At 43.9% G+C, this 25746-nt stretch overlaps 1 protein-coding gene across 2 annotated transcripts in view; it reads left to right on the top strand.

Moving 5' to 3' along the window:
* Window positions 1–2808: 2808 nt before the first annotated feature.
* LOC140070516 (fatty acyl-CoA hydrolase precursor, medium chain-like) overlaps window positions 2809–25746 on the top strand; it is a 32650-nt gene continuing 9712 nt past the window's right edge. Inside the window, exons 1-5 of one of the 2 annotated variants that reach the window (XM_072117126.1) lie at window positions 2851–3019; window positions 8374–8439; window positions 14925–15129; window positions 15313–15451; window positions 15737–15870. In XM_072117126.1, coding sequence (XP_071973227.1) covers window positions 15374–15451; window positions 15737–15870 — 212 coding nt within the window. In that variant the 5' untranslated portion in view covers window positions 2851–3019; window positions 8374–8439; window positions 14925–15129; window positions 15313–15373. Of the gene's footprint in view, window positions 3020–8373; window positions 8440–14924; window positions 15130–15312; window positions 15452–15736; window positions 15871–25746 lie in introns of both variants that reach the window. The other variant, XM_072117124.1, reaches the window with a different exon arrangement.

A 25746-nucleotide genomic window follows, 5' to 3' on the forward strand; every position in this document is an offset into this window, starting at 1 on the left:
GGCTACAGGAGGAGGCTGGAGGACAGGAGGCTACAGGAGGAGGCTACAGGAGGAGACTGGAGGAAAGCAGGCTACAGGAGGAGGCTGGAGGACAGAAGCTACAGGAGGAGGCTGGAGGACAGGAGGCTACAGGAGGAGGATGGAGGACAGGAGGAGACTGGAGGACAGGGGGCTACAGGAGGAGACTGGAGGACAGGGGGCTACAGGAGGAGACTGGAAGACAGGAGGCTACAGGAGTAGGCTGGAGGACAGGAGACTACAGGAGGAGGATGGAGGACAGGAGGTCACAGGAGGAGCCTGGAGGACAGGAGGAGGATGGAGGACAGGGACCAGACCATGTGAGGAGTATGGAGGACAGGAGGCTACAGGAGGAGGCTGGAGGACAGGAGGAGGATGGAGGACAGGAGGAGGCTGGAGGGCAGGGACCAGACCATGTGAGGAGGGGTGGGGGTTTGAGTACAGATAGCATTATGTTTAAGTTTGGGGAGAAAAATAAAAGCTGAAAACCAAATGTAAAGGGAGGATAAAATTAAATATGTTTATATGTTTTACATGTTGCAGAGTTACATTAGGGGATATTATATTGGTCCACGGGGAGGGGGGGGGGCAAATTAAGGGGCGTTGTACTATGTGGGGACCAGCAAGTTCGATATTATATTATGCCTGTGGGTGGGACAATGGGCATGGTTTAGAAAAGGAGGAGGGGCTTTGTGTCCCTCTTTCCCTTGCTCAAAAGTTGGGAGGTATGCTATCTATCTCTCCAGCACAGCACATGAGGGGAGGGACAGCTTGCAGTCTCCTGCCTCTTCCTTGTGTGAGGTGATGGGGGGAGGGGGGGCTGCAGTTTCTGTCTGTGTTTTGTTATTACATTAGTCATGGCTTCTCCCGGCACGTGTGCCGGAGCTGTGAGATAGGACTACTGGTGCAGTGAGCCATGAGGTGATCAGCTGTGTGCAGGGGGAGGGGGCGTGTCTCCTGCCCATAGTCTTCTTTATGAAGACAGAATGTCCATAGTAACGGCTATCTGAGCAGTCACTGCCATCTAGGGGAAGTCTGCAGAATACAAGAGGAAGGAGCAAGATTCAGGTAACTAATCCAATTGTAAAAGGGCTTAAAATTACCTGCCCTACAACATATGAAAAGTTGTTTGAAATGACGGTTACACTTTCAGCCAGACATCTAGTCTTCCCTTTTCCTTTATTCTGGCAGACCCATGCAATGCACAGACACAGGAAGTGTTTTTATATGTAACTGAAAACAAATTTGTATTGCCCCTTATTAAATTGCCAGTAGAGAATTGGCAAGCTGACTCCACTTATTCCTGGAACCATCCCTGATTGGCCGGCAACACTAACCCCTTATAAAAGAATTCACTATCACCTTTAACCCCTTAACGACTTGGCCTTTTTTAGTTTTTTCACTTCCATTTTTCACTCCCCACCTTCAAAAATCTATAACTTTTTTATTTTTACACGTAAAGAATTCTGTTATGGCTTGTTTTCTGCGTAACAAATTGCACTTCATAGTGATGGTATTAAATATTCCATGACATGTACTCGGAAGCGGGAAAAAAATTCCAAATGCAGTTAAAATGGTGAAAAAACGCATTTGCGCCATTTTCTTGTGGGCTTGGATATTACGTTTTTCACTGAGCGCCCCAAATGACATGTCTACTTTATTCTTTGGGTCAGTACGATTAAGGGGATACCAAATTTGTACAGGTTTTATAATGTTTTCATACATACATAAAATTAAAACCTCCTGTACAAAAATTATTTTTTTGATTTTGCCAACATCTGGCGCTAATAACTTTTTTATACTTTGGTGTACGGAGCTGTGGGTGGTGTCATTTGCGAAATTTGATAATATTTTCAATTATATCATTTTTAGGACTGTACGACCTTTTGATCACTTGTTATAGATTTTTTTATATTTTTCAAAATGGCAAAAAAGTGCCACTTTGGGCGCTAATTTCTGTTACGGGGTTAAACGCATTGAAAAACTGTTATCATATTTTGATAGATCGGGCATTTTCAGACCTAATGTGTTTATGATTTTTACTGTTTATTTATATTTATGTCAGTTCTAGGGAAAGGGGGTGATTTGAAATTTTAGGGTTTTTTTTATTATAATTTTTTTTTTTTTAACTTTTTCAGCACATTGTAATGAAGGGGTTAAAACGAAGACCCGTGGCTACCATGGAGACGGATCACTGCTCCCCGATGATGTCACGGGGAGCGGCAATCCCAGGTAAGATGGCTGCGCCCATGCGCCGCTATCTTTTTGAGGCTGCCGGCAGCCATCGCTGTGACAACACCCACGATCGGTGCTAGCACCAATCGCGGATGTTACCGGTAAGCCTTTGCTGCAATATGCCCGAGAGCCCTCTCCATGCAGCGCGACCCGACCGCCGCCGTGAATACAGAACAGAAAAAACACTGGTGCACCAGGTAAGGAAAAGAGGTTGGAAGACTCATCTTAGCCTGGAGGGAATAGTCAGTGACAAATTCTGAAACAATCCTTCCAGTGCAAGCAGAGATATTTTCTATAGTTTGTGTGGCATTATAAGAGGGGGATTCTTAATGAAAGTGCTCCTTGCATTAAATTTTAGGAATATAACCTGCCTCAGAGGTAGTAACATTGCTTTCCTTTAAACAGTTATAGTACAAATATCAAATATGTAAATTTTAAGATCCCAGAACGTTGCCTTTCCTATGGATAACAAATGACTGTGAAGATCTGCAGTACACATGGGCCGATGCCAGGGTACAGAGTAGAGTGTGCAGTGGGTGTAGCTGTGTTGTCTCGCTAGTTTTGCCAACCCTGACTGAAATGTAGGTATACTATGATTTGTTAAATAGTAGCTAGACTATTATTATAGGTGACCTCAGATTCCCTACGGCAAGTGAAGACTGGTATAGAAGAACAGTATTCACATCTGACTGCAGTGCACTAGACATGGGGATTATAACGCACATTCTCCTCCTTGGCCCCTTGATTATATCGACAATTGGAACAGGTAAGAACCAAAATTTCTGATGTTTATGGGAAGTGTATTAAAATACACATAGAAAAGCAAACCCATTCCTACTTAATTAGAATATGTATTGAGTTTTTAGTGAATAAAATCCTTGTGTTAGTAGATCTTGTGTTGTGTTGTTATTATTGTGTTGTTATGTATGTTTGTTTTGTTCTCAGTAGGACCATTTAGGGTCCATGGCAATTATCCATTAACTAATAATTCTTTAGGAGAGAAGTATGGAGGCAAAATCTATTTTGCTGAATTTTTTTTTTACAATATTTGTGACATGATATAAATAACATTATATTTTAATGATTCAGTTTGTTCGGTTCGTCCTGGATATACCATATGTACCGTATATTCCGGCGTATAAGACGACCTGGTGTATAAGACGACCCCCCTACTTTCCTGTTTAAAATATAGAGTTTAAGATATATTCGCCGTATAAGACAACCCCTTTTCCAACGCATATAAAACACGGGTAAAAATTAAAAAAAAAACAGATTTGAATTTAACATGGTCCTTTTTTTAATTTAAATTCTTATGACATGCAGGTATATAGCAGGAAAACTGTCGCTCATAAACATAAGGCATACAACAACAACATTACCATCGTCCATTTTACTGTAAATGTTACCACACCTTAAATTTTTATTTTATTAAATATTCCATGCCATGTACTCAGAAGCGGGAAAAAAATTCCAAATGCAATGAAAATGGTGAAAAAACGCATTTGCGCCATTTTCTTGTGGGCTTGGATATTACGTCTTTCACTGAGCTCCCCAAATGACATGTCTACTTTATTCTTTGGGTCGGTACGATTAAGGGGATACCAAATTTGTATAGGTTTTATAATGTTTTCATACATTTACAAAAATTAAAACCTCCTGTACAAAAATTATTTTTTTGATTTTGCCAACTTCTGGCACTAATAACTTTTTTATACTTTGGTGTACGGAGCTGTGGGTGGTGTCATTTTTTGCAAAATTTGATAATATTTTCAATGATATCATTTTTAGGACTGTACGACCTTTTGATAATTTTTTATAGATTTTTTTATATTTTTCAAAATGGCAAAAAAGTGCCATTTTCGGCTTTGGGCGCTATTTTCCGTTACGGGGTTAAACGCATTGAAAAACCGTTATCATATTTTGATAGATCGGGCATTTTCAGACGCGTCGATACCTAATGTGTTTATGATTTTTACTGTTTATTTATGTCAGTTCTAGGGAAAGGGGGGTGATTTGAAATTTTAGGTTTTTTTAATATTATTTTTTTTTAACTTTTTTAAATTTTTATTTATACTATTTTTCAGACTCCCTAGGGTACTTTAACCTTAGGTTGTCTGATCAATCCTACCATATACTGCCATACTACAGTATATGGGGATTTTCCTCATTCATTACAATGTGCTATCAGCACATTGTAATGAAGGGGTTAAAACGAAATAGCCTCGGGTCTTCGGAAAACCCGAGGATACCATGGAGACGGATCGCCGCCCCCGATGACGTCATGGGGGTCGGCGATCCCAGATAAGATGCCGGCGCCCATGCGCCGCTATCTTTTTGAGGCTGCCGGCAGCTTTGCCGGCAGCCCACGCTGTGAGAACACCCGCGATCGGTGCTAGCACCGGTAACCGGCACCGGTGTTACCGGTAAGCCTTTGCTGCAATATGCAGCAAAGACTTACCTGCTATGGAGAGGGCTCAGCGCGTGAGCCCTCTCCATGCACCGGGACCCGACCGCCGCCGTGAATACACGTCGGGCGGTCGGGATTACCGGCGTATAAGACAACCCCAGAGAAGACAGAAGATTTTTCTGTCTTCAAAAGTTGTCTTATACGCCGGAATATACGGTATATGCTTTGCCATGTGCTTAATTGCCTGGGTAAAGTCTCAAAGAATATGTTGGATGCAGAACAAATTCTGGGGAACGCACGCATGTCAGGGAACGCACGGTAGCACATTTTCTCATTACTTGCAAGCGACGCCACAAAGTTAGGGGTATGGGTGATGATAATATAAGAAAATAATTCCCAATTATATTTTCATACCATCAGAGGTCGCGATAACGCCTCTACACGCGTCATAGACGCGTTTAGAGGCTTATTTACTCCCCAAAAAAATCACCAAGCGTATTAATACGCTTGGTGATTTTCCTGTGAGCTGCCACTTCCAAGCGGTGACGGCGCCGGCTGCGATCCTGCAAGATATTCTCTGCAGGATCGCAGCGCTGAGTGGCTGGAGGCAGGACAGGGAGGGATTTCCAGCTCACCGTCCGTGCCGTCCAAGCGAGTGGTGGGGGCGGAGCCGAGCGAGTGGTGGGGGCGGAGCCGAGCGAGTGGTGGGGGCGGAGCCGAGCGAGTGGTGGGGGCGGAGGCGAGCGAGGGGTGGGGGAGGGATATCTGTTGCTGGGGCTGTGCTCCTGATTGGTGTGCGAACGTGCACACAGCCAGTAACAGGATCGTGCCGTCTATGTGACAGCCCGATCGTGTACTGTGACAGGGGACTGATAATAATCGGCCCCCTGTCACAGCAGCCCCTGTATACAGTGAGAGGCTGCAGGGAAGGTGCTGTGCATCCTCTCTGCATGTCTCTGTATACAGATCACTGATGACAGTGATCCAATGGGCTCTTACCATTAGATCACTGTTATCTGTCATCTATAGAAAAGAAAAGCAGGGAACACAGATAATGTGTTCCTCCCTAAATGTGCCCCTGTATAATGAAAAAAAAAAAAAAAGGGTTATGTTCCCAAACCGCAGAAACCGAATTAAATAAAATTTCAGCAGCATCAGCCCCAGACTGGTCTGGGGGCCGCCATCAGCCATAGTCCGCTGGGTAGACAATAAGGCTGCATTCACACAAACGTATGCCCGCCAGGCCGGAGCCAGGCAGGCGTACGTTCTGCACCATGGAGAGGAGGAGGAGGTGACCCCGACCCTCTCCATTGAAATGCATTGGGTACTGGCCGTAACACGGGGAAAGACATGTCATTTTCCCGTGTACTGTGTGGCCATCTATTGGGGACATATGTACAGCCACAAGCTTGTGGTTTTACATACGCCCCCACATGGTAGTGTGAATGTAGCCTGAGGGCGCTGTACCACGTTGCGTTTGCAAACACAGAAAAAACCGCGCCCACCGGGGCGGTCCGCGATCCATTAATTTGACGCAAAACACAGGCGGCTTGTACCCGATCGCAGGCGTTTCCATAGAAACGTCGATGCGATCGGACCGCGGACCGCCCCGGTGGGCGCGGTTTTGTCTGCGTTTGCAAACGCAACGTGGGACAGCGCCCTAAGGGTGAGGTTATTACATACGTTTTCAAACGCATCACAACAGCTGAGAAGAGATTTGCCTAATTATATTGCTGTCCACATTGCGTTGATGCATGCGTTTTGTTAACACAATATTGACAGCAATGTAATTATGCAAATCTCTTCTCAGCTGTTCTTATGTGTTTGAAAACGTCATGTGTGAACACACCATAAAAATGTTGTGCACCACTCGTTTAATACATACTTGCTATTTGAGGGAGCATTCACACGATGCGTTGCGTTTTTGGCGCATTCCAAAGGCTTCAGCCTTGATCACATGTTGAAGTAACATTGCGTTTCCATTGCATTTGCTAAAACGCAGTGTTACTTCAACATGTGAAGCCTTTGGATGCATCAAAAAAGCATAAAAAACGTGTGCATGCTCCCTAAAGGGGTTTTCCTGAGGGCGCGTTCACACTTTGCGTTTTGGTTGCGTTTTCATTGCGTTTGAAACGCATATACAACAGCTGAAGTGAGGTAATTTGCCTAATTACATTACCGTTTACGTTTGTAAGCGCAATGTTAACGCATACGTTAACAAAACGCATGTGTTAACACTTTGTTAACGCATGCGTTAACATCGCGTTTACGATGCATTTGTAAACGGAAACGTTAACAGTGATGTAATTAGGCAAATTACCTCTCCTCAGCTGTTTTATATGCGTTTCAAACGCAATGAAAACGCAGGTCAAAACGCAACGTGTGAACGCGCCCTGAGAATTCAAATTAGACCCTATCCCTTGGATATGGCCTAACTTGAAATTGTGGGAAAACCCTTTTAAGCACAGAAAACAGGAGCTGTAACTTTTTCCTTGTATTAATAGATGTCTCTTAACACTATATACACACCTGGGAGTTATACATTTATAAGTGAAAATTTCGTACTCCTCCTGGGTTAAAAATACTCCTCAAAAATTTTGAGAGGAGTATTATTACCCTTCTGGAAAAATGTTAGTGCGACCTCTGCATACCATATATATATGTAACCCAAGGGACTGATCTAGCAAGATCTGATCACTGTTACAATTTTCACTTGATCAGGGCACCAAGTTTTCATTTGATCTTAGTGTTGTAAAGTAAGACAGTGAACATTAGACTAGACAATTCTATAATGTCTGATGCTGGATGATAAATTGCCCTAGGTTGGTTTAGTTTCCACCAGAGAACTGTGCCAGAACATTGGTACATTTACACAACTTATTTTCCTGAGGTCATACAGTTCTTAAAGGAAATCTACCATTTGATTTGATGCATTATGAAGCAAACATACCTCGAGAGTGCTGTAGCTACACTGATGCAGGATCTTGGTTAATCCATGTGCTGATTTGGTTTTCCTGATGAAACAATTATAAAATTATGATAATGAAGCTGTCTTGCTCCTTTGCCTGGCTCAGCACTTTTCCTAGCACATTAGTTATGCACTGCACCACAGGATTATGTACTGTATAAGCCGAGGCCCCTAATTTTGCCACAAAAAACTGTGAAAACCTGCATTGGTCACAGCCCCCCCAGTATATAGCCAGCCACCCCTCAGTAGTATATAGCCAGCAGCCCCCCAGTAGTATATAGCCAGCCAGCCCTCTGTTGTATATAGCCACAGCACCTCTAGTATATAGCCAGCCAGCCCCCGGTAGTATATAGGCAGCCTGCCACCAGTAGTATATAGCGAGCCTGCCCCTGTAGTATATAGGCAGCCAGCCCCTGCCCCTCAGTATGTATGTCAACCCCTACCCCTGTGACGTCGCACGGACCTGCTGCTGACCGACGGATTGCATAGAAGACCTGCAGGGGCGCCGGGAAGGTGAGTTTTGGGGGTTTTTTTACTCCCGTACAAGCCAAGTTTGTGTTTTTCAGCACACAAACTCATCTTATACTCGAGTATATACGGTTATCCCTTGGTTGTGCCTGAAGGCAGAATAATCAATTGCAGCACCATCCCCCACTAAGCCCCTGAGTAATACAAGCTCATGTAACTTGTGCAATCATGCAATCCAGTTTTCCCAAGGTCCTCAATGTTACAATTGTTTTTTCAGCAAAACCACTCAGCACAGGGATTAACCAAGATATGACCCTGCATCTGTAGCTACAGCACTCTCAAGGTATGTTTGCTTCATACTGCATCAAATCAAATGGTAGATTTCCTTTAAACCCTTAAAGGAAACCTACCACCACAAATCTACCTATAAAGGTAGATCGGGTGGTAGGTGAATCAATGGGACGTGAGGATAGCCCTTTTAAGGGCTAATCCTCACGTCCCCGCACTGTTTTATAAACTTTTATTACCCTAATATGTTAATTTACTTATGCGGCTACTGGGGCGTGGAGTAGCCGCATCTGAGGTTACACGAGGCGGCTACTCCACGCCCCGGTAGCCACATTACCCCTCCTACTCACCATGTTCGGCGCGCAGCTGCTCGTAGCTGCGCGCCCTCGTCCGCCGATCCTGCCGTCTGCGCATGCGCAGAACAGCAGCCCCGCGCCTGCGCAGCCCCGGCTTCAGAGCAGTGACCGCGCAGGCGCGGGCCTGCTGTTCTGCGCATGCGCAGACGGCAGGATCGGCGGACGAGGGCGCGCAGCTACGAGCAGCTGCGCGCCGAACATGGTGAGTAGGAGGGGTAATGTGGCTACCGGGGCGTGGAGTAGCCGCCTCGTGTAACCTCAGATGCGGCTACTCCACGCCCCAGTAGCCGCATAAGTAAATTAACATATTAGGGTAATAAAAGTTTATAAAACAGTGCGGGGACGTGAGGATTAGCCCTTAAAAGGGCTATCCTCACGTCCCATTGATTCACCTACCACCCGATCTACCTTTATAGGTAGATTTGTGGTGGTAGGTGCCCTTTAATAAATGTGGCACAAGGCATGTCAGAAGTCTTTTAGCACATATTACAAACTAATTATATCATAAACAGTTTGATAAATTAGCCCCTTTATGTTTATTACCTCTGCACTGTAACATCATTGTTTTATAATTTATACTTTATTATCCCTGTGTGACACCACAGTAGTCATTATACCTTTACTGTGACATCAATGTGGCTGCTATCCCTGTTCTGTGATGTCACTGTACCCAATTTATCATTGCTTGTACACCAGTTTTTTAGCATACAAGGCATGAAAAAGAGGCAACTTTTGGGGCACGCCATGGAAATAACTGGTTTTCAACCTTTTTTTATCTGTACTACGTTCGGGCAGCCAAATTTACTGTGATCTGTGCAAGGTTATAGATGAAAACTAAGCCAGCTATGACTGATATAGTTGTCATTTCCGTGGGCAAGTATTAGAAAAAGTCTGTCATGTTACCCGGTGGCTGTGCAGAATATGGAGACTGGTGCACAATCGCCAGCCTTAATACATTCCCTCACTATGTTTATTATGCCTGTAATAAGATATCCCTTTGTTTTTTATCCATTTACTATAAAGTATCTTAATTTACCAATTTATTCTTTGTACTGCGACAAGACTGGGGCTTATTTACTAAGGCTCCGTGGACGCACTTTCATCAGACTTCCCTACGTTTTCGGGTTTTGCATGGCTGTGACAGGTATTTAACAGGGGATCGTATTGCATTCGATCGAATTTTGGCGCAGCTGCGCTGGCTTTCATGCGTTAGAAATTGGGGTGTGCGCCTTCAGACGATCCCGCTGATTCGGACAGAGCGTGGGATTTAACTTTAAAATTGTGTCACAAGATATAGCACTCACATGCACCAGGAAGAAGAAGCTGAGCGGAAAGCGACACGTGCAGGATATCGGACGCACGATCTTAGTGAATCGCGGCAGAGTGCATGATCGTCGGACAATGCACTTTCTGTGTACTCCTCTGGACGGGTAAGGAAATGTGCCCCACTGTGTTTATTATTTCTGCACCATGACATCACTGTATTTATTATTCCTGTAATGTGACATAACTGCGTTTATAATTTCTGTACTGTGACATCACTGTGTGGAGTGGCGTAACTAAAGTCCACTGGGCCCCGGGCAAAATTCTTAAAGGAGCCCTCACCCACCAAAATTTACTTCACCCCTGCCTCACAAGTTGAGTACACCCTCTACCATCTTAGAACTTTAGTGTCTCGCTATCTTTTAAATTTAGCACCCATCCATTGCTCCCTCTTTGGATTAGTGCCGTCCTAACACTATTAGTTGAACTGTTGACTTGCTTGCCAAAACTAAGTGTTAATGGCTGCAAGCTTGTGGCACCATACCGCTCCGTACAAGGGAAAAAGATAGGATATGTCTTTCCCTGTGTTAAGGCCCGTACACTGTGCATTTCATTGGAGAGGACAGGGGTCGTTGTGTATGCAGCCTTAGAGTGACTGTCCAGTTCCTTGTCGCTTCCATCTTAGTTCATGTTTAATATCTCCTTTGTTCATAAGTGACCAATTTTATAGTTAGTGCCCCCTCTGCTTCTACCCTCAGTTCCCTATTAACCATATTAACTAATTCCTTCCAACAACTCCTCATGCCCTCAATCTCCCCCACATTCCATCAGTTATCCATGACCTCAGCGCCCAGCCCCACACCGTCAGCCGCAAATACCATCAGCCCCCCACACATCATCAGCTCCCTACCTCCTCAGCCCCCCACACATCCTCAGCTTCCCATCCCCTCAGCCCCCCCCCACACCATTACCTCCTTAACCCCTTAGCTACCCCCACACACCATCAGCTCCCTAACCCCTTAGCTCCCCACACACATCATCAGCTGCCTATTCCCTCACCACCCCCACACACCATCAGCTCCCTAACCCCTTAGCTCCCCCCACACACCATCAGCTGCCTAACCCCTCAGCCCCCAACACACCATCAGCTCCCTAACCCCTCAGTGCCCACACATCCTCTGCTTTCCATCTCCTCAGCCCCCCCCCCCACACACACCATCAGCTCCCTAACCCCTTACCTCCCCCCACACACATTCAGCTCCCCATCCCCTCAACCCTTCCCCCCCACACTATTAGCCCAAAATCCCCTCAGTGCCTCCCCAAACACTATCAACTCTAATCATCTCTGTAAAATATACCCCAGCATAACTCACATCAGGAATCTGGCATAAATGTTGGGTCATGTGACTAGAGACAGTCACGTGACCCAATGACATCACTGCAGGTCCTGTGTGAGATTGGATAGGGCCTAATTTTTGTTCGTGAAAAAAACCCTTTAATCACACCCCCTTCAAACATGAGTTATTCACTATATCTTAACTCGTTCATCAAGAGTATGTTTTCTATCAGAGGTGTTGAACCGGATTTCCATTTTTTTAAAATCTCTATGCGGGTTGTTGAACATAATCACAAAAAAACCTGTGTTTTGGATTTATTGTAGTATTATCTTTTAGTACATTAAGTAAAGTGTATTATACTAAGGGCCACATGTATCACTTGTTTTTTCTGTTGTTTTTGCGCCTTTTCATTCAGGCGCAATGTTTTTGCGTCATTTTTGCGACTAAACGCCAAACTAGCTGCGCAGCAAAAATAACCAGCTTTCCCTCATCTATCTTACCAATCCAGATGTTTGCTGCGCCTAATGATATTCATCACTTGCAACGTTTTCATTTAGGCGTTAACTGAGAAGAAAGCACTGAGCCCCTTTGCAGAACAGCTCATTTCTAGCAGCAAAGCTCAGCCAGACACTGCAGACACTAGAACAGTGGTGGCGAACCTATGGCACGGGTGCCAGAGGTGGCACGCAGAGCCCTCTCTATGGGCACCCGTGCCATCACCCTAGAGCAGATTTTGCCAGACCGGACTCAAGGCCTCTTGCAGTCCCAGGCAGCCAAGGAGCCTAGAAGGAAGCAACAATGATAACCAAAGCCTTTTCTCCTTCTTTCTACTATATTGGTGTCCTCAGGTGCCTATACAATTTAAACATGTGACAGAGCAGGGAGTAATAAGTTACTGCTTAAATTGTCAAATTGGCACTTTGCGAAAAATTTGTGGGCTTTGGATGTAATTTGGACACTCAGCGTCTAAAAGGTTTGCCATCACTGCACTAGAACATAAAATACAGACATGAGATACTCTGCAGACAGAAGCTGCAGACTCTATTTACAGCTCATTACCTTCTATTTACAAAACATTCTGCAAACTCCTGAGCTCAAAGCAAGAGAGAAGAGAACTTTGCAGAAGTTTGCAGAATGTTGCAGATACTACATACAAGCGTCCCCCATGTAATTCTGCACAGTATCACCAGTGTGTCTGAGGGGGATACTGTGCAGAATTACAGGGGTGCAGCAGGAGACCGGCACTTGGGGATCCCCTACAGGAGAAGCCACTGCTGAGGAGGTCACTGGGTGCTGGGTGTCACACACCTGGGTGCTGCTGTGAGTGTTATCTTCATTCTGGGATGTGGGAGAAGCAGAGAGGAGCTTCTAGCAGGATCACATGTAAGTGCCAGAATCTAACATTGCGCCTTAACTGCGCCAAAATTGTGCCTAAACTGTGTTAAAGTAAAGTGATTAATAAGAGGCAGGAAATTACCTTATCACAGTTGGTGATAATTCTGGCAAAACAGTGCGCCAGAATTTAGGCGCAACTACTACACTTAGGCGCACAAAAGTGATAAATGTGGCCCTAAGTGTATTATAGTAGCTATATTCTTGTACATCGGAGGCAGTAGTATAGTAGTTATATTCTTGTACATAGGGGCAGTATTATAGTAGTTATATTCTTGTACATGAGTGCAGTATTATAGTAGTTATATTCTTGTACGTAGGGGCAGTATTATAGTAGTTATATTCTTATACATAGGGGATAGTATTATAGTAGTTATATTCTTATACATAGGGGCAGTATTATAGTAGTTATATTCTTGTACATAGGGGCAGTATTATAGTAGTTATATTCTTGTACAAAGGGGCAGTATTATAGTAGTTATATTCATGTACACAGGGGGCAGTATTATAGTAGTTATATTCTTGTACAAAGGGGCAGTATTATAGTAGTTATATTCTTGTACATAGGGGGCATTATTATAGTAATTATATTCTTTTACATTAGAGGCATTATTGTAGTAGTTATATTCTTGTACATAGGATTTAGTTTTATGGTAGTTTTTTTTCACAGGAGAGCACGTTTATATATTTTTTTATAATTTTGCTTTTAAAGGCAATATTACAGTACTATAGTCATTCTTTTCTTGTACATATGTAACAGTAGTATAGACATAAATTCATGTAAAGAAGTCAATATTATAGCAGTCCTTGTAGGAGGCATTAGACCTGAGTGAAGTTGCCCCCCCCCACCTTGTTCAAATCAAACAAAATTGGTGTCAAACGTTTGTGCTACGTTTGTGCTGGTTTGTGCAGCACAGAAATTTTCGTTTGTGCGCTATAGTTTTTAAGATTTTAATGAAAGTTTTCAGAGGTCAACTAGCCCCCCACATTGCCCAAATCAAACAAAACTGGGATTGAACAATTCTGCTACGTTTGTGCTGGTTTGTGCTGCTCAAATTTTTGTTTGTGCTGCTTTTGTTTTGAATATATGAACAAAAAATTAAAGTTCAAAAGTTCAAGCAGCTCCCCCCACATTAACCGAATCAAACATTTGTGCCGCTATCAATTTTAAAGTATGTTCAGGTGTTTGAGGTGTTTAGGATGAACTGGTAAAAAACATACCTAGTGACACTTCCCTGGTTTGATCACCAGGGGGAGCTAGCAAACACATTGGGGGTCATTTACTAAGGGCCCGATTCGCGTTTTCCCGACGTGTTACCCGAATATTTCCGATTTGCGTCGATTTGTACCTGAATTGCCCCGGGATTGTGGCGCATCGGCGCCGGCATGCACGCGACGGAAATCGGGGGGCGTGGCCGAACGAAAACCCGACGTATTCGGAAAAACCGCCGCATTTAAAAACCGAAAAAGTGTCGCTTGCGAAGCGCTTACCTTCACCTGGTCCGAGCTGGTGCATTCCGGCGCGTTGAGAAGATTTTCAGCGCAGCAGCGCCACCTGGTGGACGGCGGAGGAACTACCTTCATAAATCCCGGCCGGACCCGAATCCAGAGCAGAGAATGCGCCGCTGGATCGCGAATGGGACGGGTAAGTAAATCTGCCCCATTATACTTTGGAAGAAATGAACTCTGATGACCTCTGCAAAAAAGTATGAATATATTAAAAATTATAGCCCCACAAACGTGGGGGGGCTGTTTGAACTTTTGACCTTGAATTTTTTGTTCATATATTCAAAACAAAAGCAGCACAAACAAAAATTTGAGCAGCACAAACCAGCACAAACGTAGCAGAATTGTTCAGTCCCAGTGATTTTTTATTTGGGCAATGTGGGGGGGCTGGTTGACCTCTGATGACCTCTGGAAACGTTCATTAAAATCTTAAAAACGATAGCGGCACAAACAAAAATTTCTGCTGCACAAACTAGCACAAGTGTTTGACACCAATTTTGTTTGATTTGAACAAGGTGGGGGGGCCAACTTCACTCAGGTAGGCATTAGTTGTATTTAAGTATTTTTAATTATCTTCAACAAGGCGAATGTCCCATTAGTGGGTTCTATTAAGAATAGGAGAATATGAAAACTATTAACTGTATTTGTATTGGCTTTCACCCTATAAAATGTTTTTCTTTTTTCAGATGAAAATAATGAAAGGCCACTGGTGAACACAAAATATGGACAACTGCAGGGCATAACAGTGCCAGTAAAGGAAACATCTAGAGCCACAGATGTATTTCTGGGAATCCCTTTTGCAAAACCTCCCATTGGAAAGCTGAGATTTGCTAATCCAGAACCTCCTGAGCCCTGGAGCTCTGTTCGAGATGCTGCTGACTATCCCTCCGTGTGAGTCTCCATGAAAACGGATCGTAAGGTCTCGTCTTTAAAACAAAAAGTGCATTCATTTTTTTGTTGTTGTCCAGCGCATGGCTGAGAACTATGTTTTTTATAATGGTATTGCTGATCGATGTTAGGTGTAGTATTGTATAGACTTATACAGCAAGCCCATTATGACTTCTGTAATTACAGGTGTGTACAGGAAGAAGATGCGTTGGATGGGTTAAGAGTATATTACCAATCGTCTTTTAAGATGCCCCCTGTATCAGAAGATTGCCTGTACCTGAACGTCTACACCCCAAGGGACAGAGACGTGGAATCCAAACTACCTGTAAGTGCTATGAAATCAGAGATCATGTGATCAATACCTGCGATGTGTAGCTCTCTAGCTGTACAGCTTGCATGCCCTGGCAGCAGCAGGTACTCGGGCATGTTGGGTGTTGCTGCAAATTCACATGTAATGATATTAGTGAATTGGAAGCCAATTATACTATTTTGTACATAGTTTCCCACTCTCTCGTTCATGATGTCCAGAACCATTTCTATGAGATGATGACTTATGACAATGAAAATAATGGCTTTTCCTATACAATATAATTTTCTCCTTTCTCTGTAGGTCATGGTCTTTATTCATGGTGGTGGATTGTTTATGGGTTTGGCCAGTATGTATGATGGCTCTGCGCTTAGTGCCTATGAGAACGTTGTAGTTGTGACCATACAGTACAGACTTGGCGTCTTAGGATTCTTCAGGTAAAGTGATTTATAAAGCAATACAGCAAATGCTCATGTGGTTTTTTAATGATTTTACAGTTTATATACACTCACCGGCCACTTTATTAGGTACACCATGCTAGTAACGGGTTGGACCCCCTTTTGCCTTCAGAACTGCCTCAATTCTTCGTGGCATAGATTCAACAAGGTGGAATATTTTGGTCCATATTGACATGATGGCATCACACAGTTGCCGCAGATTTGTCGGCTGCACATCCATGATGCGAATCTCCCGTTCCACCACATCCCAAAGATGCTCTATTGGATTGAGATCTGGTGACTGGCCATTTGAGTACAGTGAACTCATTGTCATGTTCAAGAAACCAGTCTGAGATGATTCCAGCTTTATGACATAGCGCATTAAGCTGCTGAAAGTAGCCATCAGTTGTTGGGTACATTGTGGTCATAAAGGGATGGACATCGTCAGCAACAATACTCAGGTAGGCTGTGGCGTTGCAGCGATGCTCAATTGGTACCAAGGGGCCCAAAGAGCGCCAAGAAAATATTCCCCACACCATGACACCACCACCACCAGCCTGAACCGTTGATACAAGGCAGGATGGATCCATGCTTTCATGTTGTTGACGCCAAATTCTGACCCTACCATCTGTATGTCGTAGCAGAAATCGAGACTCATCAGACCAGGCAACGTTTTTTCAATCTTCTACTTTCCAATTTCGATGAGCTTGTGCAAATTGTAGCCTCAGTTTCCTGTTCTTAGCTGAAAGGAGTGGCACCCGGTGTGGACTTCTGCTGCTGTAGCCCATCCGCCTCAAAGTTCGACATACTGTGCGTTCAGAGATGCTCTTCTGCCTACCTTGGTTGTAACGGGTGGCGATTTGAGTCACTGTTGCCTTTCTATCAGCTCGAACCAGTCCGCCCATTCTCCTATGACCTCTGGCATCAACAAGGCATTTCCGCCAACAGAACTGCCGCTCACTGGATGTTTTTTCTTTTTCGGACCATTCTCTGTAAACCCTAGAGATGGTTGTGCGTGAAAATCCAAGTAGATCAGCAGTTTCTGAAATACTCAGACCAGCCCTTCTGGCACCAACAACCATGCCACGTTCAAAGGCACTCAAATCACCTTTCTTCACCATACTGATGCTCAGTTTGAACTGCAGGAGATTGTCTTGACCATGTCTACATGCCGCCATGTGATTGGCTGATTAGAAATTAAGTGTTAACGAGCAGTTGGACAGGTGTACCTAATAAAGTGGCCGGTGAGTGTATATACAGTACAGACCAAAAGTTTGGACACACCTTCTCATTAAAGAGTTTTCTGTATTTTCATGAAAAATTGTAGATTCACACTGTAGACATCAAAACTATGAATTAACACATGTGGAATTAACAAAAAATATACTCAACAAAAAAGTGTGAAACAACTGGAAATATGTCTTATATTCCAGGTTCTTCAAAGTAGCCTCCTTTTGCTTTGATTATTGCTTTGCACACTATTGACATTCTCTTGATGAGTTTCAAGAGGTAGTTACCTGAAATGGACTTCCAACAGTCTTGAAGGAGTTCTCAGCGAGTACTTGTTGGCCCATTTGCTTTCACTCTGCGGTCCAGGTCACCCCAAACCATCACGATTGGGCTCAGATCTGGTGACTGTGGAGGCCACGTCATCTGGCGTAGCACTCAATCATTCTCCTTCTTGGTCAAATAGCCCTTACTCTGCCTGGAGTGTCCAAACTTTTGGTCTGTACTGTCGGTATAATTTTTAGGGATTTTTTTTTTATACTTTTACTAAGTCATTGGGGCAGATTTATCAAGCTGTCTGAAAGTCTGAATATTTCTAGTTGCCCATGGCAGCCAATCACAGTTCAGCTTTCATTTTACCTGTGTTCATGAATATTTTAAAGGGAAGCTGTGATTGGTTGCCAGGGGCAACTAGAAATCTTCTGACTTTCAGACAGCTTGATAAATCTGCCCCATTATGGTACTAAGTATCAATAACATTAATTTAAGATTTTAACAGCTGTGTTAGTGGGGATGTAAATACAAAGATGTGCAGAAATTGATCTGTTGTGCCTATTTTGAAATAGAGGGTAAGGTCTGTGGCAAATTTGCAGCATGTCTTTAATGAAAAACCTAACTACTGATAAAGGATTTATAAGTTTTCTTGGATAAAAAACTGTGCCTCTAACACGACCATTTATTATATATTATATTTTCCCTGAATTCCTGGTGAATGGATTTCCTAGTGAATGCATTTAAGGAATTTTACCAAACACTTAAACACCCCCAGGTGAAACTAGGATCGTGGACACCTCATTAGTTTTCCAGGAAGACCTCTCCTGCTTCTTAGGCCTCATGAACCCAAACTGCGGCTAGCTCATGGGACCCATAACCTTCTATTGTACACTGTCAAAGTGAGGTGAATCATAATGCATGCACCATACCTCGTCGCACCAAGAACATGCTGGGCAGTTTTGCCAATCCCATTCCTATCAGTTTTGTGGCATATCTGGTATTTTTAATGGACATTGGCGGAGGAAGCCATGTCCACCAGCCAAATCAGGGCGCAAACAAGGTCTGTTTGTAGCCTGTTTACCACACATGTTCGCGTCATGAAGTCTTAGGACCAGTATTCATATGTGTTCAGGATCATGATCAGGCTCACAGACAATCCCTATTTAGTTATTCCCTATGATTGAAAAGTTCCACTGTCCGTTTGTAAAATTAACTCATCAATTATGCATATTCATCTTATTCTACGCCATGCCTCCAGCTACCTGACCAATGATCTGCGTTCTCTTCAGCTCGGCGAATCTTACTAAATGAATTCACGTTCTGTCTGTTCAATTCCCTAAAGAGAATTCCTTCATGAGATGTGAATGAGGGGGTTGAGAGAGAGGCTGGGTGAAGAGCAATCAACTTACCCCTCCCTCAGAAATTCTCTTCATGTAGAAGCCCAGCATCTTCCACAGCCAGCTCAGGGGACTGATCATGAGGGAGAGAGGTTAGAAAGCCCTGTGGCTGCTGTAGTAATCTTTGGCCATGGCGCCTACAGGATAAAACAGCCGAGATTGCAAGAAACGCAATTTCAGGTGTTAGTACACTGTCCTTCTCTGTCACATAAAGGCAGCTTCCAGCATGGAAGGCGCAGACTGAAGTCTGTGTGATCTGCAGTCCATACATGTATGCCAGAAAGTGACAACAGACTGCATTTCATGGCATGTACATCTAAATGCCAGAAGGTGTTAATGGATCCCTCCAGACTATTGCTTTAGAGAGAAGGAGAAGCTGTCACCAGACCTCTTTTTAGCACACACACCCCTGTCCCCATAGAGCATTGTACATACACTGCTAAACATTTTTGTATGAAAAAATCGGTTTTACAGAACAAAAGAAAAATTATATATTACCTTAGAATGACATGCACCCCCTGGGCAGGACTGAAGAGAATAGTTTCCCCCACCCTCGGGAAACCGCTCCTCCGTGTGTGATTTTCAAACGACTAATCCCGCCCCTCACCCGCGGTTCTCCTGTCATTTTAACGCCCCTTGGCTTGCCATCCCCGCAGATGTCACTTTATATGTCCTGCCTGATGTCTGGAACTCTCGCTGACCATGTCAGGCATTCTCACGCCTGCGTGGTCAGCATCTCTCCTAACATGTGCACGGACATGCGCAGATGAAGCAGTGCTGGCTGCATGGTCTCCGCATTCATCTGTGCATGCGCCACACTATGCTGCCCACTCGGAGTAGCTACGTAGTTTGCGTAGCTCCTGGAGCCTCACTACTCCAAGTCTGCAGCGTAGTGTGGCGCATGTGCAGATGAACGCTGGGAACTTGCAGCTAGCACGGCATCATCTTTGCATGTCCGTGTGCAGATACAAGAGATGCTCACTGCCCAGGCCCAAGAATGCCAGACACGGTCAACGAGAGTTCCAGACAGCGGGTGGGACATGGATAGGTGACGTCTGCTGGGGTGGCGAGCCAGGGTGCAGTAAAATTACAGGAGAAGGGCGGGTGAGGGGATTATTTTCCCGAGGGTGGGGGGGTAACTACTCCTCTTCAGCCCCGCTCCGGGGGTGACTTGACTAGTCACAGACTACATGCCATTCTAAGGTAATATATAACGTATCTTTTGTTCTGTAAAACTGATTTTTTTTTATTAAAAAAATGTTTAGCAGTGTATGTACAATGCTCTATGGGGACAGGGTAGGGAGGTGCTAAAAAGGGGTCTCCTGGTGACAGGTTCCCTTTAAGTATGATATGTTTTTTTTTTTTTAACTGGAAACTGCAAAAATGAAGCCAGAATGCAGATGTGAACTGGCTCTTATTGATCTGTCTCTTACTTATCTTTATGCCAGTGAGCTTCTTGAAGCACCAGGGATAGGGCCATGCCTGCTGGCAGGGGTGTCGCTATACTAAAGCCCCGGAGAAGGACTATGTCCAGGCAGCTCTCCCTACTCTTACTTCTATCTGCATCCGCTCTGAAAACAGATTGAGGCGAGAGAATGGAGCCGTCAGCTCTGCTTTCACTACAGATAGGAGACACAGTGACATCATTACACCGGGTCTCCTACTTCCAGCAGCTGACTACAGTGCTGTGTCTGATCCCACACACCAGCGAGAAGAGGAGAGAAGCAGGAAAGGAAGACGGGTGAGTTTTTTTTTTTTTTTTAATTTACAGTGTAGGAAGCTGCTAAGGGGGCAGCTCGGGGGACAGGGGCTGGAGAACATCAATTGACCATGGGTGGGGTGACCTTCATTTGCTGGAGAGCTATGGGGACATTAGTTTAGTTTCTGAAGGAGTGTGGATGACATCCATTGCTCTGTGGGAAGGGTTGGGGAGGAATATTAATTTCTTTGAAGTGTGTGGATGACATCCACTGCAGGTGGGGGCTTTGGTGGAATATTAATTTCTTGGGGGTATGTGGATGACATCCATTACTCTGGGGGAGAAGGTGGTGGAATATTAATTTCTGGGTGTGGTGTGAACGACATCTATTGCCTTGGGGTGGTGAAGGGGGGAGCATACATTGTTGAGGGGGTGAGGGGACATCCATTCTTGATGGGCTGGGGGGACATTCATTGTTGAGGGGATGGGGTGGGACATCTATTCTTGAGGGGGCTTTAGTGGACATCAATTGCTGGGGGGCTTTGCAGGACATGAATTACTGTGAGGGGGACATCAATTAGTGTGAGGGACAGAAGGAATATCCATTGTTGAGGGGGCTGAAGAGGGCAACAATTGCTGGGGGCCTTTGGGAGACATCAATTTCTTGAAGGATTGTGGGGCATTAATTACTTGGGATGTTGTCAGGACATTGTATACTACAGGTTTGTGGTGGACATTACATGCTAGGGTCTGTGGGGACATCACTTATTGGTGAGACTTATTTCATGTGGGAGAATTATTCAAAGCGCAGGGGCATTATTTAGTGTGGGTGTTATTAGGTGGCTCCTTTCACACATAATTAGAAAGGGGTCACAATCGTGTGGCATGTAGGGTCACGTTGAAGGGACATTAGCAGAGGCCACAGGAATTAAGTCCATTATTACATGTTAGGCCACATTTAGGGAACATTATTAGGTGGGTGGCACAATAAGGAGGTTGTAATGTAAAGTATGGGGCCAATATATTGTAGGGGGCAGTAATTGTGGGGGCCACAGCGGACAATGTAGTATGTGTAAACCCGAATGAGAAGTATATACTCCACGCTCCAAATTATTATGCAAATTGGATTTAAGTGTCACTAAGATTACATTTTTTTTTATTTCATTGAAACTAATGGGTGGTATTGTGTATCAGGTCTCTTTGAATCACTGAAATCAATATCAGATACTTGTGTTAGTTAGTTTGCCAGGTGAGCCCACTTAAAGGAAAACTACTTAAGAAGGATGTTCCACAGGCTACAGGTTTCAAGTAACGTGGGAAAGAAAGAGGATCTCTCTGCTGCCAAAAAGGTTAAATAGTGTTATGCCTTAAACAAGGTATAAAAACATTAGATATTTCACGAGAAATTAAGCATGATCATCGTACTGTGGTCCGAAATCATGGGGAGAGAGCTAGTAGGCCCCTGTAGGGTTCCTGAATGTGTGAAAATGACATTGGCATGGTACAAAAATAAGAATGGTGTTTCCTGTAGCAAAATCATCTTCATGCATGACAATGCACCATCTCATGCTGTAAAGATACCTCTGTGTCATTGACTGTTATGAGCATGAAAGGAGATAATCTCCTGCCCTGACCTCAACCCTATAGAGAACCTTTTGGGTATCATTAAGCAAAAGATCTATGAGGGTGGGAGGCAGTTAACATGAAATCAGCCGCTCTGGGAGGATCATGCAACATCATGCAAGGATATTCAAGCAGAAACTCTCCAAAAACTAACAAGTTCAATAGATGCAAGAATTGTGATATCAAAGAAGCGTTCTATGTTACATGTAACTTGGCCTGTTAGGAGGTTTTGGATTGAAATAGCTTTTGATTTCAGTGAATGTGACCTCCTAATGCTGCAAATTCAACAAATGACCAAATGGGCACAATAAGAAAAAAATTACTGCCGTGTTTATTAAAGAGAACCTGTCAGGCAAATTAACCCCCAAAACTAAATATATTTTCATAAACTGCCTTTATCCTTACATTGTCCCTCTATATGCCTGTAAAATTAAATACTCTGGTCCTAAAGTTGTATGCAAATGACCTGAGATGAGCCTTTTTCATATTAATCAGTCCAGCTTATTCATGAGGGAGAGGCACCCCCAGTGCTTGACTGACAGCATGTATAATGATGTGTCACTACTGATTCTGGTTGCCCTCTGTACTTCCTGGTGCTGGCTGCCACACCCCTCTGTGTGAATTAGAGATACAACTGCTACCCATGTGTATGGGAAGAGAGAGCATATCAGGTACTTGTGTAGCTGATGACTGTGTCTTTCACATGTGTATAGAAGAACGCGACATGACAGGTACTTGTTTAGCTGATGTCTGTGTCTCTCACATGTGTATAGCAGAACATGTCAGGTACTTGTGTAGCTGATGTCTGTGTCTCTCACATGTGTATGGGAGAATAGAACATGTAAGGTACTTGCGTAGCTGATGTCTGTGTTTCTCAAATGTGTATAGGAGAATGGAGCATGTCAGGTACTTGTGTAGCTGATGTCTGTGTCTCTTACATGTGTATAGGAGAAGAGAAATGTCAGGTACATGTGTAGCTGATGTATGTGTCTTTCACATGTGTATAGAAGAACACAGCATGTCAGGTACTTGTGAAGCTGAAGTATGTATCTCTCACATGTGTATAAGAGAATGGAGCATGTCAGGGACTTGTGTAGCTGATGTCTGTGCCTCTCACATGTGTATAGGAGAAGAGAGATGTCAGGTACTTGTGTAGCTGATGTCTGTGCCTCTCACATTTGTATAGGAGAAGAGAGATGTCAGGACCTTGTGTAGCTGATGTCTGTATCTCTCACATGTGTAAAGGAGAATGTAGCATGTCAGGTACTAGTGCAGCTGATGTCTGTGCCGCTCACATGTGTATAAGAGAAGAGAGATGTCAGGTACATGTGTAGCTGATGTCTGCGTCTCTCACATGTGTATAGGAGAATGGAGCATGTCAGGTACTAGTGTAGCTGATGTCTGCGTCTCTCACATGTGTATAGGAGAATGGAGCATGTCAGGTACTAGTGCAGCTGATGTCTGCGTCTCTCACATGTCAGTTACTTATGTAGCTGATGTCTGTGTATCTTACATGTGTATAGGAGAAGAGAGATGTCAGGTACATGTGTAGCTGATGTATGTGTCTTTCACATGTGTATAGAAGAACACAGCATGTCAGGTACTTGTGTAGCTGATGTCTGTTGCTCACAGTATAGGAGAAGAGAGCATGTCGGGCATTTGTGTAGCTGATGTCTGTGTCTCTCACATGTGTATAGGAGAATGGAGCATGTCAGGCACTTGTGTAGCTGATGTCTGTGTCTCTCACATGTGTATGGGAGAACACAGCATGTCAGGCACTTCTATAGCTGATGTCTGTGTCTCACAAATGTGTATAGGAGAAGAGCATGTCAGACACTTGTGTAGCTGATGTTTGTGTCTCTCACATGTGTATAGCAGAATACAGCATGTTAGGTACTTGTGTAGCTGATGTCTGTGTCTCTCACATGTGTATAGGAGAAGAGCATGCCAGGTACTCAAGTAGCTGATGTCTGTGTCTCTTACATGTGTATAGGAGAAGGGAGCATGTCGGACACTTGTGAGGCTGATGTCTGTCCCAATCACATGTGTATAGGAGAAGGGAGCATGTCAGGTAATTGTGTAGCTGATCTCTGTGTCTCTCACATGTGTATGGGAGTAATAGCATGCCAGGTACTTGTGTAGTGTATGTCTGTGTATCTCACATGTGTATGGGAATAATAGCATGCCAGGTACTTGTGTAATGTATGTCTTTGACATTGTTAAGGCAAACAATCTTTTTTTCCAGAGACAGCATGGTGACAAACAAGTGTGCTCACTGTAATGGGCACAATGCTCTCCTATGGCAGCCATATGTTAGCTGCTGTTCATACGGCCAGCATACAGCCGCCATATATGATCATGAGAAATAGGCCTAATAGAGATACATAGAAAGTCCTTTGGAAAATACAGTTTATTCAGAATTAATAAATGGTTCTTAATATAACATGTTGTAAAATCATTAAACCTATATATATAAATTATATACATAAATTCTGGTTTGCACACAGAACATGGTACTCATTCTGGCCCACACACTTCATAATAAACCTGACAATTACTGCACCCGCCACAGTTTATGGCCCTATACTTTACATTACACCCCCTTATTGTGCCACCCACCTAATAATGTTCCCTAAACTTGAAGTAACAAGAAGAATGCAAACACTTAAAGCATAACTTTTAAAGTTTTAATGATTTTGCTAAATTATTATATGTGATTCCCCCTTTGAAAACAAACAGAACGATGCCTACTTTGTGCTGCTCGTCCTTTTCTTTCCAAAGTTATGGCATTTTCTGTTCTGAAAGTGTTGGACAAAAATCTTTCTCACCAAAGGTGAATTGGGCGGAGACTAATATCTGTCTGAGGGCTATCTGTCAGGCTGAGGGCAGCTAGCTGAGGGCAGCTAGCTTGCCCACAGATTCCATGTGGGATAGATAGCAATGATGGCCCGGTGGTGCAATACAAGGTGGAAAAGATAAGGCATGCTCTATCTTTCCCTGTAGAATCACAGACGGGGATGGAGGGACTGATAGGGAACGGGGCAGATTTTGTACCTCACTATTCTGTGCAGGAGACATCTGTATCCACGGTCCTGAACACATTCAGCCCTGCTACATTCACATGACCTACTCCTCTGTGAGCAGGGAGCAGCAGCTCCTCTCCTCCAATGAAACCGGCTAAGAAACAAAGTACGGACTCACAGGGCTTATCAGCACATGCAGAGGAAGCAGCTAGAGATGAGCGAGCACTAAAATGCTCGGGTGCTCGTTATTCGAGACGAACTTTTCCAGATGCTCGAGTGCTCGTCTCGAATAACGAGCCCCATTGAAGTCAATGGGAGACCAGAGCATTTTTCAAAGGGACCATGGTTCAGGAATAAAATGTGTTATTTAATTGAAAAAGAATGTCTTCTGATAAGTTAGCAGATGTATGCAAACATCTGCAATCTATTCTTCACTGTTCCGCGCGTATATTATCTCCCGACAAGTTAACAGATGTGAAGAACAGTGAAGAATAGAATAAAAACAGTGAACACAGGATCATTTAAGTGAAAAACGCAGTGAAAAACACAGTGAAGAATAGATTACAGATGTTCGGCACATCTGCTTACTTGTCGGGGTGATACGCTGTCCCGGGATCGCTCCTCTTCTTCCACT

The sequence above is a fragment of the Engystomops pustulosus genome, chromosome 7, assembly GCF_040894005.1.
Source record: "Engystomops pustulosus chromosome 7, aEngPut4.maternal, whole genome shotgun sequence".
Taxonomy (NCBI): Eukaryota; Metazoa; Chordata; class Amphibia; order Anura; family Leptodactylidae; genus Engystomops; species Engystomops pustulosus.